The sequence below is a fragment of the Moschus berezovskii genome, chromosome 10 (assembly GCF_049115385.1).
Source record: "Moschus berezovskii isolate FMDL1 chromosome 10, NW_MosBer_1.0, whole genome shotgun sequence".
Lineage (NCBI taxonomy): Eukaryota > Metazoa > Chordata > Mammalia > Artiodactyla > Moschidae > Moschus > Moschus berezovskii.
Window position 1 is genome coordinate 66,828,041 of NC_142469.1, and position 17,438 is coordinate 66,845,478.

A 17,438-nucleotide genomic window follows, 5' to 3' on the forward strand; every position below is an offset into this window, starting at 1 on the left:
TGGGCAAATTTTATCAACCGTGAGTTGTATTTTCCTTTGCTACAACTATTAATTTTTGACGTTGAGGGGACTTTGATGTTGTTGTTGTATGTACTTTTTGTTGCATGTAGTTGTGATCAAGAATACATTCTGAGATTAAGAATAAGGATGTGTGTTCAGTCACTCAGTCGTGTCCAACTCTTATGCAACCCCGTGGACTGTAGCCTGCCAGGTTCCTCTGCCCATGGAATTTCCCAGGCAAGAATACTGGAGTGGGGTTGCCATTTCCTTCTCCAGGGGATCTTTCCAACACAGGGATCAAACTTGCGGCTCCTGCACTGGCAGGCAGATTCTTTATCACTGTGCCTCCTGTGAAGCCCAAGAATGAGGAAGAATAAGCCTCATTTTTGTAACTGCTTTTGCAAGGGCTGTTTGATTTTTGTCTCACAGGGGGAGCCTGGTGGGCTTCCGTCTATGGGGTCACACAGAGTTGGACACAACTGAAGTGACTTAGCAGCAGCAGCAGTAGTAGTTACAGTGTAGATTTTGGGTAACGGTTACGTTAATTTTCTATTTTGTTATGATCAATCTGTATCCCAAGTTGAAAGGCTTTCAATAATTCATATTCCAAGTGGGCAAAATAAGTTGACATAACTTTTGTCTTGTGTTTTTGTTTTGTTCAGATAGATGTATTAACTTCCTCAATATGGCAGTAATGGAATAATTGTCTTACAGGTTCACAGAACTTTATGTAGAAGAACTAGAAAGTAAAGAAGACTTACAGATTCTTATTGTGGATTATCTGAAAGGCCTGAGTGTGACTAAGAACACAGTGCAAGGAATCATAACGTGCGTTCTCTCTGGCTTCTCTTTGTAAACTTTTCCTCTGAACAGAGAAATACGTATCTCATGCATATAAATTTTCTTCCTTTGCTTCTAACAAGAGAAGACTGATGGAAGGATTATTTAGACTTTATTTTTAAAGTTGGAAGCTATGGACTCCCTTGGATTTTCCTAAGGAAGCTATTGAGTTGGCCAAAAAGTTCATTTGGGTTTTTCTGTAAAATGGTAGAGAAAAACAAACTTTTTGGCCAACATAGTACATACAGAGCTTATAAATCACTGCCTATGAAAATATATAATAGATAATACTCTCCTAATTACTTCTGTGTTCACAGCTGAGACTTTGAGTCCTTGGAGGATTCAAATTCTTTGAGGAGATATAAATAGTATTTTGATCTGCCTTGCTGAAATCCTTTGTGCAGTTTGCGTGTTAGCCATAGAAGGGGGGAAAGCTTGATGTAATTGATTTGGTCTGTTTTGGAATTAATAGGGCTTAGCTGAATGATCTATAGAGTGGTGATATGGCTTGGTGATTTTAATTTGAGTCTCTTTCCTCTTTTTTGCATGCCATTTGGAAAGGGTATAGTCTTTGTGTCAGACACCTGGATTCTAGTGCTGGCTCTGTCAAACTAATTCTGTCATCTGGGACATGTCACTTAATTTTCTCTGTGTCCTCTAGAAAATGAAATATACATTATGTAAAGGCTTTGAAATTAGATCATGTTAGTGATTTGCTTTGCTTTTCGTGCTTTGTTCCTTTTTTTTTCTTTAATACAAATAGTTATTGAGTTGCTTAGGTGCTAGGAGTACCACTGTAAATAAAACAGAATCTTTGTTCTTTTCATGAAGCTTTAATTCTGCAGGTGAAGATAACCAATAAATAAAGAGAAATGTACTGTTCTTTTTGGTTGTAATAAGTGAAGAAAAATAATACATAAAATGTCAGTTAGGAAATAAGACGTGGAGCCCTGTTTTAAATAGGTTAGTCAAGGAGACATTTGTCAGAGGGCTTTGGAATGGTTTGTCACACCACATTTTAAAATCTGAGCACTTTTTGTTAGCCAAGAATAGTACAAATATTCAGAAAGCTGGGGATAAAGCAGTGTGGCTCTTATAAGTGCTGATAGTATAAGAGGTGCATGTTCCATATATAAAAACTCACTCTGGAATGTAGATTCTTCCTACAAAAGAAAGGATATCTAGCTGGATTGAAAAGAGGCCACCCAGATCCCATTTGGGCAAGAACCTGAGTTTTATCTCTGACACACTTGTTTACAGTTGATTTTGTGGTATCTGCTTATGAATTTTCACGTATTTTTGAGTTCTGCATTGATGTTTCCATCTGAAATTTCTTCCATCTTGTCATCTTCTGAACTTCTAAAGTATGTGGTAATGAAAATAGACATGGTCACCGATTATCAGTCTTTTTACGACTTTGTCGTTGTTGGTTATAGCCATATCTGTAGACTTTTAAAATACCATGACTTTTGTTTTCTATGTGCTTGGCCATCACCACTAGAGTTTATACAGGGATCACTTGACTCTCATGGAACCCTGTGTTAGGATTCAAAAGATTCTTGCTAAGTAACTCTTAAATCTCCCTGTCTTTTCCTTAAGAGTCAGAGATTTCTCACCTTTCCTCATCCCATCCTGAAGGAAACTGATCCATCTTCATTTTGTTATTTTTGATGGCAAGTTTTAGTAAGCTTGGCCACCTAATCTATAAAAATGACTCTTTGCCCTTCTGTAGAAGAAACAGGTACAACAGCAAAATAATAACACTTATTGGTTACTGACATAAATCTGAACTGCATCCTCTTTGTAGCTTCTACACCACTGTGAGGAAAGAGTCTGGAACAAAATTGGTGGACGGGACCGGCCACAGACCTCACTACAGCCTTCGGACTCTGTGTAGGGCCCTGCGATTTGCAGCTTCCAACCCGTGTGGCAGCATCCAGCGCTCACTGTATGAGGTCTGTGTACAGCCTTTGTGGCGGGGAGTTGGGGGGTGGGCATGCCCTGGGAAGGGAGGCACGGGGGTGCAGGTGCCTGTTCTGTGTGTGCTTCAGTCAGACTGGCCCAGAATGTTTCATCCCGGAACTCTCACCTAACCATCCGCCTTTTCCTACCGTTGTAACACGTTTAGAAGTTATTCTGTGCACCAGCGCCACCTGAGAGGGTGAACTGCGTTCTTGGAATAAGTTGGCCTCTTGTTACAGAAGGATAACTACTGTGGTGTATGTTTGTGTTTTTCTCTAGGGCTTCTGCTTGGGTTTCTTAACGCAGCTTGACAGGGCATCACACCCAATCGTTCAGAAGCTCATTTGTCAACACATTGTCTCTGGCAACGTGAAAAGTCTACTGAAGCAGGTAGGTTCTGTTTTACTCTTTTTCTGACATTTTACTTACTTGGCTTCGCGGTGTCTTTGTTGCTCTGTGCAGGCTTTGTCCCGTTGCCGTGAGCAGGGGCTACCCTTGGTTGCAGTGCACAGACTTCTCATTGCAGTGGCTTCTCTTGCTTCGGAGCACAGGCTCTAGGCGTGGGGGCCCTAGAGCGCGGACCCAATAGTTGTTTATGGACTTAGTTGCTCCACAGCAGGTGGGATCCTCCAAGACCAGGGATTAAACCTGTGTCTCCTGCCTTGGCAGGTGGATTCCTATACACTGTACCACTAGGAAAGCCCTCTTTTTTGATTTTTGATGTAACATAAATGAAAGGCAGAAATATCAGTTTGTTAGCTGTTTGGGTTATTATGTTTTTTTTTTTTGCAAAACTTGTTTCTATTTATAAAAGCAATCAGTTTATCCCACAAAATTTAAACATTAGATAGTATCTTAGTATCTAATATAGTACCTTAGGTGGTGAAAAGTCATGGTAATCCTGCTCTTTGGAGATTTAAGCCCCAGAGATTGTCCTTTCCTTCTAAATCATATATATATATATGTGTATATATGTATATATATACACATATATACACATACACATATATATACATGTAAATATACATATATACACATACATATATATGTATATGTATGTGTATATATGTATATTTACATGTATATATGTGTATGTGTGTATATATATGTATGCATGTATATATGTGTGTATATATGTATGTATATATGTGTGTATTTGTGTGTATGTATATGTACATACATATGTATATATGTGTGTATATATAAGTGTATATGTATACATACACACGTACATATATGTATGTATGTGTATATATGTATATGTATATATGTGTGTGTGTGTGTGTGTATATATATATATAATTTGTTAGAATAATTTTTATACATCAAATTCTGATATTTGTGTGTGTGTGTAGCTTTAGCATGGTAAATTCTAATACAGGCATACTTCACTGTATTGCATTTTGCTTTAATATACTTCCCAGATACTGCAGTTTTTACAGATTGAAGGTTTGTGGCAACCCTATGTTGTCAGTTGATGGTGAGCATTTTTTAGCAATAGAGCATTCTTAAATTTAAGTATGTACATTTTTTTAGACACATTATTGCATGCTCACTAGATTGTAGTACAGCGTAAACATAACTTTCATATGCATTGAGAAACCAAAATTTTGTATGACTGTCTTTATTGCAATATTGACTTTATTTCCATGATCTGGAATTCAACCTGAAAGATCTTTAGGGTATGCCTGTATGTATCAAATATAAGTGTTATAAAGGAGACCATCTCGTAAGAATGTTCTGTAGCTTCCTTCTTAGTCTAACTATATCCTAGATGTATTTTTATCTCTGTACCAGAAATCACTGTGAGGGACATGCTTTCTGATTGTCCCCTAGCATTTCATCAGAAGCTTACACCATAATTTATTTGCACACCTCCCTTTTGATCAGTGGTTGGACTTTTCTCCCCGCTTTCCTTTCTGTTTTTCTGTTACACACGACCACCATTTCAGTTCGACAAAGGGAATCACGGAATGCATGGGACTGAAGGAGGCTGATAGAAACTGGCTCACCAGATGTCTTGTTCATATGTCAGTTGCTCTCACTTCAGGAAGAAAGGGCCATTGGGTTTTGGGGGTACTTGGATTCAATGTTTTTTCCTTTTGAAAAATTATACAAGTAACCCACGAATATATACTTTGGGTAAACTGAAAACGTTGAGAAAAGACTTAAGCTTGCTTTGGTTATCTCAATGCAATTCCCCTGCACTTATTTTTTGTATGTGTTCTTCTACACATGGTGGAGGCTTAACAGTTCTTTTTTCTTGCTGCTCTTCTGCCCAACTGAGGAGTCCTTAAAAACAGTACCTACAATTATGGCTTCAAGTCAGGAGGCTAAAAGAGCACTTTTCTGTAGCTATATTTGTGACCACCACTTTGTCATTCTTATAGATCAGAAATGGTTGTTTTGTATAAATCAGCTTAATGTCCACCACATCTCCAAAAGATAGTGCCTTCACTACAATATTATTCTTAACAAATTAGTTTCTCTGGGGGGTTGCTTTTATTTTTAATGTCTTCTAGGGGATCCAGAATTTAGTGGTGTAACCCCACTCCCACCCATCCCCTACCGCAGTACAACACTGGCCTTGTTTGGGGAATGTGGTTTATATGAAACACATGTATTTGACCAAAATACTTGATTAGAGTGAGAATTTAGGTCGATGAGAGAAGAGAACTGAGTCATAAACTATCTGAGAAATTATTTTGACTTAAGTTCCCGCCAAATCTACCTACCCCTCCCTGAGTTTTAAGACCAGTACACGTCACCATTTTGTTCTCATCCCTCAAAGTAATTTTATTTTCATGTTCATCTGTGGATTTTAATATTGAAAGCATCCAGAAAAAGGCAGCATCCTTGGTGACAGTTCACTTCCCATTCTACACCTTTCTCTGAGAGAATGCCATAGCTGTCGTGGGACTGTGGTTTATGTCTCTGACCCTTGTATCTTTCAGCCTATTCCAGAACCGAAAGGAGGTAGGCTTATCCAGGTGGAAGGCTATTGGATCTCAGTGGGAGATAAGGAGCCTACAATAGACGAGACATACATCCTCACATCTTCCGTCAAGCTGAACCTGAGAGACATAGTCCGAGTGGTCTCCGCAGGGTGTGTGGATCTTTCCTTTCGCTGCTCTGATGTCTTACCAGCATAGGCATTGCTCAAAGCCTAGTCCTGCTTCCTTAACTTTCACAGAGCTTTCCTGTTACTCATTCGCTGAATGAATAATTACTTCCTAAAGTCAATCCTGCCACTTTTCAGCTGGCACAAAACACCATTTCTAGTTGTACCATTTGGTGGGAGCAGTACCTGTGCAGATAATTTTCGCCATTATTAAGATTGCCTTTTAGTATTTTGCTGTTGGATACTCATCACCTATTTTTTGTTAAGGGAGTAGTAGCTAGTCCCACTTTCAGTTTCTTACTGGTGCATGCAAGAGGGGCTGGAATTACTTTCTTCAGTAGTTTCTCAGTAACTGTTCGTACATAGAAACTGCTCAGGGCTTAAGAAATATTCCATTCATAGTGCATCGGTGTATAAAAACGTTCTCTTAGGATATTAAATGTTTTAGTCATTTTTTTTTTTAAATGCTGCATGATTTAATTCTGGTTTCTGTCTTTTTCTAAATTGTTTTACCGGTTGATCTTTTAAAGAACGTATCCAGTGCTGATTCAGGGAGAGACGTCAGTGGGTAAAACAAGCCTGATACGGTGGCTGGCTGCAGCGACTGGTAACCATTGCGTGCGTATTAACAACCACGAACACACAGATATTCAGGAGTATATCGGCTGTTACACATCTGACTCCTCAGGGAAGCTTGTGTTTAAAGAAGGTAGGATTACTATTCTGTTACATGGATTTCCTCAAGCAGTCTTTAGTCTTTTCAGCTGAGGCACTTGGATGCTCTAACGGCTGGTATTTCTTCCTCCCTGGGCTCTATGACAGATAAGTGGTGATGGTTAGGGCTGATGCTTCCTTTGGGCCACACTCATCTTGTCAACTGTAGACAGTACTGGGGCCCAGTTTTGAAGAGTGTTTGTTTCCTTGATATTTAACACCACAAATTATTCTGGGACATGACTAGCTGCAGAGAGTAATTTGCTTTGAAATTTCACAATAATCTAGGATTTGTTGATTGGTATATAACACTTTGGACCAGTTTATGCACTGATTCTCATTATTTATTTCCCCTCAGGTGTTCTTATTGATGCTATGAGGAAGGGCTATTGGATTATTTTAGATGAGTTAAATTTGGCCCCCACTGATGTGTTAGAGGCACTGAACAGACTTCTGGATGATAACCGTGAATTGCTCATAACAGAAACGCAAGAAGTGGTCAGAGCACATCCTCGCTTCATGCTCTTTGCTACCCAGAATCCCCCAGGACTCTACGGGGGCAGAAAGGTGTGTAGCTCTTGCCTTTACTCCTGTTTGTCACCACATCACGTAAGTCTTCTTGGTAAGACTATGTTTTTACCTCTTTTGAAGGATTTTTCTTTTTATGGTGAATAGCAGAGCCTCCATTTTGGAAATTAGATGCAAAGGCCCTCTTTATCATGCTGTTCTCTGCACGTTTCCCAGGTGCTTTCTAGAGCCTTCAGGAATCGGTTTGTGGAATTGCACTTTGATGAACTGCCTAGTTCTGAGTTGGAGACAATCTTGCATAAGCGGTGTAGCTTGCCACCGTCCTACTGCAGCAAGTTGGTTAAAGTCATGCTGGACCTTCAGGTATTCCACCTCTCCATCACTTAGTGACAAATGGACTGTGTTGGTCAGACTTGGTAAACAGAATCTGAGGCCTCCTGGGGTAGAAACAGCAGTCCGTCCATCCTTTTGTTATTTTTTTCTTGGAGGAAGGATCTAAATCTTTAACATGCATTCCATTAATATTCATATTTTTGGTTTTGTTTTATAATTCGGCAATTTAATAACATGTTAAAATTTTTCTGATAATTGTGTATGATGACGTTCCCTACTTATGGATAATATTGAAGTATTTACTAAGGTTGGAATTTGGCATTGACAAAGTGCAGTTTTTTTTTTTTTAATGGATGCAATAATCCTTGTATGGACCTAACTAGAGAGATCCATCCTTGTTGTGTGACTTTTCTTGTGAACTCTACAAAGCTACACGTTTTTTTTTTTCTTTTTCTTTTTTTAAGACTATCCCGTTTATTTTCGGGGGTTCAAAGTGATTTTTGTCAGAATTAAACATTTTTTAATCCCTAAAAAGCTAATAATTGCCACTCTTACTACTGTGATCCTACACTATGGGGTTACTTTTTCTGCATGTTTGCCACTACTTGTATTATTTTTTGTAATCTTTTCCTATGTGATTAATCTTTTCCTATGGGAGCCTAAATTTGTTAGGAATTCTTTACTTTGTGCTTGCCATCACCCTTTTTCATTTGTTTTGGTGCTCTAACAGTCCTATCGCAGAGGTTCTTCAGTGTTTGCTGGAAAGCAAGGCTTCATCACCCTCCGTGATCTGTTTCGGTGGGCTGAGCGATACAGATTGGCTGAGCAGACGGAGAAGGAGTATGACTGGCTTCAACACTTAGCCAACGATGGTATGCTCTCAGCACATGCTCTCCGACTGTGAACTTAGATCACAAGCTATGCTGTTAAAACAAATCTTGCTCAAATTGTGGTCAGTATATCCATTTTACTAGGCATTGAAGGAACAGAGCCTTTGTCCCTCAAGTCTAGACTGCTGTTACTAGCATCCTATTTCTGCAAGGCCTCTGTTCTGTTATGTTTTGGTTGCTAAGGTTTTCTCACTCATACCTTCGTGTAGCCACCTGTGGGAGTCAGGGTGTGGACATAGTGCCGTTAGGAGTTTAGGCAGGAGGTTGGTGGCTCTTTGTGCACCATTTACCTGCAGTGTGGTGACCATGCAGAATCCTGCTTATGCCTTAGAAACTTGCAGAAAACTGATAGATTAGATGATACCAGAGTTCTAAGAGAAGGCAGTCATGTCATCTGAGACTCAGATTTGGTCATTTTGGTATAATCAATTGAAAGAATTTGTATGCTTCTCTCCATGAAATCCTTTCAGAATCTTCTAATTTGAGAGGTCTTGGTGAGTCATTAATAGGGTGACTAATAAGCATGGAAAAGAAATAAAACTAACCCATGAGAGTTACATTTGCTCTTCTTAACTGGTAAAGAATAGAGAGAGGAACATTTTTTTTTTTTCTTTTCATCAAGGTATAACAACAGTAAAATGGGGAAGGTGCTATATTATTTCATGTAAAGCTCAGTGTATTTTTATACATGTGGATACACATATGTAAATCACCACCTCAGCTAAGATTTAGGATATTACTATCAATACTTCCTCAGAAGATTCCTTCATGATGGCTCTTGCCACCACTCCTCTGATGTCTGTCACCAGTGATAGATTCTGCCTGAGCTTCCGCTTCGTCTAAACAGTGTCATGCAGTGTGTGCTCTTGTGTCTGGTGAATTTTCACTCAACCTAATGTGAGATTCAGCCATGCTGTTTTGTGTATCAGGACTTCATTCCTTTTAAATTACTACTGTCTTATAACCCATTGTGTGGAAATATCATATGTTTATCCATTCTCTTGTTGATGGACACGGGGATCATTTTTACTTTCGAGCTATTAGAAACAAAGCTGCTCTCAACATTCCTGAATGTCTTTTAGTGCCCATAAGTTCATTTGTGTTAGATTTACCTAGAGGTCATGTTGATGGAGTGAACAGTTAGTTGTAGTAGGGTCTCTTTGTTTTCCAAAGTAGGTCTTCAGGTTTCCTCTTCACAGCAGCTAATGTTCAATAGTCTCAGAGTTCCTTGGTATTAACACTCGATGGTTTCTTTTTATTTTTTTTCAAGGTTTTATGCTTCTGGCAGGCCGAGTCAGGAAGCAGGAGGAGGTGGTTGTGATTCAAGAAGTCCTTGAGAAACATTTCAAGAAAAAATTATGTCCTCAATCCCTCTTCTCCAAAGAAAATGTCCTAAAATTGTTGAGTGAGTAGGCCATCATATCCCAAGGAAAATGAATTGAGTTCTACTCATATTAGAACCTAAACGTGTACCCTGCCTTCGATAGGTAAATTGTCTACTCCAGTAACCACCTTGGAATCTAAGTTCAGCCACATCGTGTGGACCGAGGGCATGCGACGACTGGCGATGCTGGTGGGAAGGGCATTGGAATTCGGTGAACCAGTGCTTCTGGTTGGAGACACAGGGTAAAGTCAGGAGACAGGGTTCCATTCCATAGAGTTCATGCAGCACTTGCCCTTCTGGCTGAGAGACATGGTAGGGTGCTGGTGTTTGGGGGAAAGGCTCTCAGAGGCCCTGCGTTGACCAACAGTCTCAGTGGCTTTGGTGAGGCTCTCCCCAGGGCTCCTCTCGCTTGCTGCTTGGGGTGTTTGTGGAGGTATATTTGAAATTCACACTCCTTGCTAATCTGGTGTGTGTCTCTCACAGGTGTGGGAAAACTACCATCTGTCAGGTGTTTGCAGCCTTGGCAAATCAGAAATTATACTCAGTCAACTGCCACTTACACATGGAGACCTCGGACTTCCTGGGGGGCCTGCGGCCAGTGAGACAGAAGCCAAATGACAAGGTGTGTCCCGAGCAAGTGATGATGTGTTCGTTCATCTAAAGAACTGAGGTTGGCTTTGTGCAGGAGTCAACTGTGGGTTTTTGTTCATGGTGGGGTGTTTGATTCCAGATTTGACATGTGTCTTATCTGCATATTTTCCCTGGTCTACATGGGAGCTCCATGAACACCCTGTTACACAAGTTCTGTTCCTTGTTCCTTGACCTGTATTTTCTGCAGAAGGACCCTTTCACTGGAGGACACATGCTGGCTACGTGTGTATTGTCTTGTGGAGCTACTTACTCTCTAAGTTAACCTGCTTCTTTTCCAAATTGTAGGAGGAAGTTGACACATCAAGACTCTTTGAGTGGCATGATGGGCCTTTGGTTCTGGCCATGAAGGAGGATGGCTTTTTCCTCTTAGATGAAATCTCGCTGGCTGATGACTCTGTCCTGGAAAGACTCAACAGGTACACGCGTGTAAGAGGTTTGCCCTGTGTTTGATGCTTTTGCTAGTCTTGGTTTTACAGATACTAATCCTTGTGCATAGTAATGTTCTTCATAGGTCTGTTGAAAATGTTTGAAAACAGTGGTGAGCAATTGCTCTTTTAGGCTTTAGCACTCAGTGACTTCTTTATGAGACCTAGTTCTTCTGTTTAGCTGTTAATAAGAAAGATGGGACTATGGGATGCTAGGGCTAAAACAAACGAGCCCAAATTAAAACATTGTTTTAAGGCAAATTACTACATGGCCATTGATTTTTTTTTTTTTTTCCTCAAAGAAATAGAATCAAAATCCTAGGTGTTATTGTTGTAAGGCCTCTCGGTACCCCAGGACAGGACCCTTACCCTCCACTCAGACCTGGCTGGCTGCACAGCCCCCAGCCTCATATTGGTGTCAGATGTGAGAGCCTGTGCTTAAGTAAGAATCAGGCCTCTCTGGAAACATATAAGCAAAGGTTGGACTGCTGATTTTCCAGAACAGAAAGGAAACTCATGCATCAGAAAAGGTGACAAATGAACATTTCCAAAGAATATGGCTGCACAAGTACCAAAATCTGATCAGATAAAGCAGTTTAAGGATTTTCTTAAAGCCTTCAGTAAACTTACAGAAACCTGCTTTTTGGACTGTGAAAGACTTTAGGCAGGACAAGAAGAGTAAAACCTGAAGTGAACTCATCTGTTTGGAACAGAAATTTTTTAAATGACAAGAAAAATATGCATGAGATTTCAGGAATATCCTGTCCAGTAGAATAAAGCCCTGGCAACCAAGGCAGGACATCTTGGCCACCGCGTGGAGTCCTGATGGATGGACCCCTGATGACCGAGTGCCAGCAGCAATTGCTCACCTGACAAAATTCCCTGAAAGCAGTAGCCACTGTGGGAACCAACCATCTGTCATGACTCTTTGGCAGATACAAACTACCAGTAAAACAAAATTACTGCTGACCAGGAATTATCAAAACAGAAGGTCTAAAAGGTCTTGTGCCGTGAAAATAGTAAGATGCAACATTCATTGAGACCTTAAGACTCAGCAGATTGGTCACATGTTTAGAAAAATAAAGCATTGTTTATTTAAAGTACATGTTCAATCATGAGATAGAAAAAAAAAAAGTATCACTAAAAGTAAGATAAATGGATATAGCAGAATAACTAGACAAAAGTACCTCAGATCAGTGTGGATCTTGATGATTAACTGGTTTTCTTGATTGAGATATAATGTACACATTATGACATGTATCTGTTTTAAATGTATAATTCAGTTTAAGTTTTAGTAAGTTTACTGAGTTTTGCCACCACCACAATCCAGTTTACACTTCCATCATCCCAGTAGGACCCCTACTTTGCATTTACAGTTGATATTTAATGTTCCCTCATGCTCCAGGAAACTGCTAATCTGCTTCCTGCCTGTCTAGCTTTGTCTTTTCAAGACATTTCGTGTCAGTCGTCTCGTCTGTCACTTTGCATCAATGTTTGGCGGTCCATCCATGGGTGTAGCCTCCATCATTAGTGTGCTCCTTTTTATTCCTAATAGTGCTTCACTGTGTTGATAATACTGGATTTGTTTTTTCACTCACCTCTTGGTGGCATTTGGGTTGTTTCCTCCACTTATGAATAATGCTGCCATGAATATCTGCATACAAGTCACCCATTTTTAAAACAAATGTCTTAGTAGGGCTTAAAGTAGAAAAAGGAATTCTTTTTGTTTTGATCAGAACTGTTGTTCCATGACACAGGAATTAGGATAACTAGTAAAAAAAAATTTTGAAGTTTGTCATAGGAGACCGTTAAGTAAAGTGAAAGCTCAGCCGAGAAGATGATTTTATTTTCCTTTTTAAAAACATTGTGATCACAAGATAGAATACAGAAGCCTTTTCTAATCGTACATTCTCCAATTTTTCTTCCAGTGTCCTTGAAGTGGAAAGGACTCTGTTATTAGCTGAAAAAGGCAACCTTGAGGACAAGGATAATGAGGTAGAGCTGTTGACAGCTGGGCAGAAATTCCGTATCCTGGCAACCATGAACCCCGGGGGTGACTTTGGAAAAAAAGAGGTAAAACTGTTGTTAAAGCATCGTTTTTTTCTGCCTTTTGACCTCGGCTCCCTGGCACCCATAAATATAGTATGTAAAAATTCATCTAGAATTTTATGTTGCTTAGAAACTGAATAAAAAACAAAAATCCAGAAAGATATTTCAGAGTCATTATAAGGTTGAAAAATAATTCTAACAGATAAAGCATTTCCTTACTTGAAGTTTCCCTTTTTGTATGTGCATGAGATTTCATTGTTTAATCACTGGGCTTTCTACATGTGTTACTGTAACCAATTCTCATGGGAGCTGTGTGTGGAAGTTATTATGCTAGTTGTATGGATGAGAAGAGTTGAAACTGAAGTTTATTCTCATGCTCTGCTCCTAGAGTCGACTCTGCTAAACACGGGGGTGGTGATATGAGTGATTTTAAAGTGACACGAAAGCAGTGGCTTCCAGGATCGTGTCCTGGTTTTGCAGGTGGAGCGTATCAGTTGTCTCAGGTGTTGTGTGGGTCACCCTCAAACTGTTGGTAAAGGAGAGGGTGAGGGCAGTGTCTTCTGTTAAGAAAGTGGTGTGAGGGTCCAGTTAGCTTGGAGCACCCCAAACCCCATGGCTCTCAGGCTTGTGAAACCTTTCAGTGAGAAGTCTGCATTGTGTTTGGGACCCTGGTCTGTTCAGGTTAGGAGGGAGGGGTGGGCTGGTTGTTGGTCAGGATGGTGAGAAGAAACAGATTGATAAGGAGTAAAAGGTATTAAGATTCTCAGTAACTTGTTGGCCCCTGGAATATGAAACTGATATTTCAGACCTATTTTTCCTCAGTAGTATGAGAAAAAAGATGATCGCTGTGCTCCGCGAAGTGTACTGAGAAGAAATAAAATACGTCACAGTTTCAAACAAAATATGCAAATAGGCTTCTTGGCAAGTGGAAATAACACAGAAAGATCTGATTTCAAAGTTGTGTGTGTTAACTTGCCTGGCAGGTTTGCTTGAGTTTTTTGGGACAGAGATTGCCAACTTTTACCGAAGGGAAAGCTGCCTTTTGGTTGGCATGCCTTGCTTCAGACAGAGTTGGGATCCTAGAACTGGGGCCTGGCTGAGCCAGGATGGTTCTGAGCAGCATGTGGTCCTGCTGTGCTCGGCTGGGTAGACAAAAGTATGGTGCTGATCCAGTTGTCCAGTGAAAGGAAATCATTGGTGCATTGTTGTGAATGGGGGTTATCTGACCTAGGGGAAGGGTAAGAGAATCCAGACTGAGGCAAAGACTCTTGAGACTGGAGGACTAAACAGTTTTTTGTCATATAGGCAGTAAATATTCACCTCTTTACCTTTTTACTCCATTTGAGCCATATCCAGGTTTTCTCCCTCTACTTCAGACAGCTCTCCCCTGTGGGAAGGTAGCATTTACTTTTTCTAAGCCACTGGTTAAAGTAGGTGAAGGGAAAGTAAAGGGAAGGGCCTCTGCTTTGGGGAAGGGGTTGGGATTTGGGAGTCATCTACTGGGACTGGAATCCTCCTTGGAGCACAGACTCCGTGAGACCTTGAGGTTCTCTACCATGATTATAAAGAAAGTGATGGGAAGATGAGTTTAGGGAGTGTGGTGGAGACGAATGAGATGACATGTGTTAGGAGCCAGGACAAATAGGTGTTCGATAAATTGTAGATAGTAGAAGAGGTAAGAAAAGAAGCTCTGGGTACTTGACAGATTTTCAGCCAACATTCAAAAGGTTTGTTTTCTAACTTTCCTGGCAGATATTCACACTAGAATTTGTGTTCTTTGTAGCTATCTCCTGCCTTAAGAAACCGCTTTACGGAAATATGGTGCCCTCAAAGCACAAGGCGTGAAGATTTAATTCAGATCATCAGCCGTAATCTTCGTCCAGGATTATCTCTGGGTAGAACAGATCATAAAGGTGAGAGTGTTCAGGTATGGGGGGTGATAGTGGGGCAGAGAAATTGTGTGTTGGAACGAGGGGAGTAGGACTTCAGTAGTATGTGTATAATGTATGTTCTAAGGAGAAATGGGAACAAATAGATCTAAGGAAAATACTAGCCTGGTACCTTTTACTGAAGTATCACTCCTTCACCAGGGTTACTAAAGTTTAGCTTTCTGATGGTTTCACCTGTTGGCCATCTTTATAATAAGATTTGTTATTATAAAATATATAATATTCATTGGCTAAAGATAAGGGACATACAGGTTTTTTTCACTTGGCTGTGCCATTTGGCTTATGGGATTCTAGTTCCCCAACTAGGATCAATCACTGAACCACCATGTAATTCCCAGGAAAATGTGGTTTAAATTTTAGTGGTTACCACCTTAGAAAATATTACAGAATTTTCAACTGCGTTTCTTCAGTAGTGGTCAACTGACGTATTATTTCACTTTAAAACTTCTTTTTATTATGAAAATTCTCAAACATAAGTAGAGTAGTATTTTAAAAGCTACCATATACTTATAATCTAGGTTTAACAATTCTTAGAATATTCAGTGGGAGCCAAAACATCTTTTTTTTCTCTCTCTCTCTTAATTGAGCCTTGATTGCCTTGATGTATCCATATGCTTGGCATCAGAATATGCCAAGGTCCTAAATTTAGGACCTAGATCTGGTCTGAGCCTTAATATAAGCCCTAATCCAAGTAGTGTCTGGATCGCTTCCCTCTCTTTCTTAAAGAATGTGAAAGAATATCTACTTCTTTGAGACTGAGGTTTATGAATACTTTATTTCTTGGAGCAGTTTTCAGGGCACCTTCTTAAAGACTTGAATTCTCAAGTTTTATTTCTGGTTTTTTGTTTGTTTTGGGGTAGGAGTAGAATGCTGTTCACTGAACCCCATGGAAATGTGATTAAAGCTGTGGACCTCATTTTCTTAGACCGTCTATTGGCCCCAGGTTGCAAACCCCCATTCTGGAGTCTTCCTCAATAGCAAACCTCTGTGCCTCCTTGCGTCTTAGGGGCTGACATAGCTGAGGTGATGCTGGATTTCATTGACTGGCTGACCCACCAGGAGTTTGGTCGAAGATGTGTGGTCAGTATCAGAGATATCCTGTCCTGGGTCAGCTTCATGAACACGATGGGGGAGGAAGCTGCTTTGAAAAGACAGGAGACCGTCTCCACGGTGACATCTTTTGTCCATGCTGCGTGCCTAGTGTACATAGATGGAATCGGCTCAGGTATGTTGGCTGGTGAGAGGTTAGGGTAGAGGGGACTATGAGATGGAGCAGGCCCAGTCCTCTGAGCAAGGGACTGTGTACAGATTTATGGTAACATTTCCAGGACTCACAGTGATTCTCATTTTACTCTTTTTGAGAGGTGATTGTTATACAAGAGTGGAGAAAACTTTTCACTGCTTACCGACCAGGGATTTAGTAAGCTCGAAATAGTGATTCTGATAGAAGAGTGCTGGTAACACTCTTGAAGAATTTAACATGGTATTTCTTAACACAGTCATTTAGAGTTAATCGGCCGTAATCCTGTAGTTTTAAGTTTACTACAGTTTATTAAATGAAATATTTAAGGTTTTTTTCAGCCATGAAAATTAGAAATACAAGCCCACGTGACTAAAAGTAGTACCACACTGGTGGTTCTTTTCTCCAGGCTGATTTATCATGGTGTTACTGGAGTGCTTACTGAATAAGCTGCTGTTGAACTGATGATCTGATGGTTTTGGGGGAGCAGGGCGTCACACTTCTTAGGGCTGCTTACATTGGCTATTGCAGTTCACTTGGAACTCCGGCTTCATGGTTATAAAACTGGGTACCCTGCTGTCATTTGATGGACTGATCCTCTTTCTTCTAGGGGTGACTTCCTCTGGGTTTGGTACGGCTCTCTTGGCTCGCAGAGAATGTCTGAAATTCCTAACCAAGAAACTTTCCAAGATAGGCCGACTTACAGAAAGTCAGAAAAATGAATTGAAGATTTACGACAGACTCAAAGCCAAAGAATTCACTGGGATAGATAACCTGTGGGGAATTCATCCATTTTTTATACCAAGGGGTAAGAATGATCTTAAATAAATGAAAATTCTCTTGTGGTTCCTAGATGGTTGACTTTTATTGTGACTTTTAATTTTAGTGTATCATACTCATGATTACTATGGAACTAGATAACTGAGTTAAAATCTGACTTGGTATAATCATAATTGTGTGATTGGTTAAAATATATATAACTGGCATGCAAAAATAGGTAATATAGTCTTTGATATATGAATAAATTGTCCTATAAAATGCACTTATTCTTGTATTGGTGCTCAAAATAAGACCTTTCCTAAAGTGGTGATTCAGCCCATAATGTTTCAGCCATAGAACCTTATCACCTTTTACAAAAACAGTTTTGTGTGCCCTTGAGGGCAGGCATTATGTCACTCACCTTCCTGTCCCTGGCATCTGTCATGTAGCCTAACAGTCATAGACGTTCAGAAAATGAGAGATGGATGAGTACATGAGTGGTTAAATGGGAAATGCAAGTGGATTTAAGTTTTAATTCTTGCTCTTATTAGGTTGCCTCTGTCAAATATTTAAATGAAGTAGTTATAGTAGAT

The 17,438-nt window shown here is 40.0% G+C and overlaps 1 protein-coding gene across 2 annotated transcripts in view; it reads left to right on the forward strand.

Annotated features, from left to right (window-relative positions):
* Nucleotides 1–17,438, forward strand: part of MDN1 (midasin AAA ATPase 1) — a 146,328-nt gene that overhangs the window by 50,737 nt on the left and 78,153 nt on the right. For both annotated transcript variants that reach the window (XM_055432822.2, XM_055432823.2), the window contains exons 20-35: nucleotides 715–828; nucleotides 2,648–2,795; nucleotides 3,082–3,192; nucleotides 5,757–5,908; nucleotides 6,454–6,632; nucleotides 6,996–7,204; nucleotides 7,382–7,528; nucleotides 8,229–8,370; nucleotides 9,659–9,793; nucleotides 9,876–10,014; nucleotides 10,256–10,394; nucleotides 10,709–10,839; nucleotides 12,777–12,921; nucleotides 14,681–14,810; nucleotides 15,853–16,071; nucleotides 16,697–16,894. In XM_055432822.2, coding sequence (XP_055288797.2) covers nucleotides 715–828; nucleotides 2,648–2,795; nucleotides 3,082–3,192; nucleotides 5,757–5,908; nucleotides 6,454–6,632; nucleotides 6,996–7,204; nucleotides 7,382–7,528; nucleotides 8,229–8,370; nucleotides 9,659–9,793; nucleotides 9,876–10,014; nucleotides 10,256–10,394; nucleotides 10,709–10,839; nucleotides 12,777–12,921; nucleotides 14,681–14,810; nucleotides 15,853–16,071; nucleotides 16,697–16,894 — 2,438 coding nt within the window. The remainder of the gene's footprint in view (nucleotides 1–714; nucleotides 829–2,647; nucleotides 2,796–3,081; nucleotides 3,193–5,756; nucleotides 5,909–6,453; nucleotides 6,633–6,995; nucleotides 7,205–7,381; nucleotides 7,529–8,228; nucleotides 8,371–9,658; nucleotides 9,794–9,875; nucleotides 10,015–10,255; nucleotides 10,395–10,708; nucleotides 10,840–12,776; nucleotides 12,922–14,680; nucleotides 14,811–15,852; nucleotides 16,072–16,696; nucleotides 16,895–17,438) is intronic.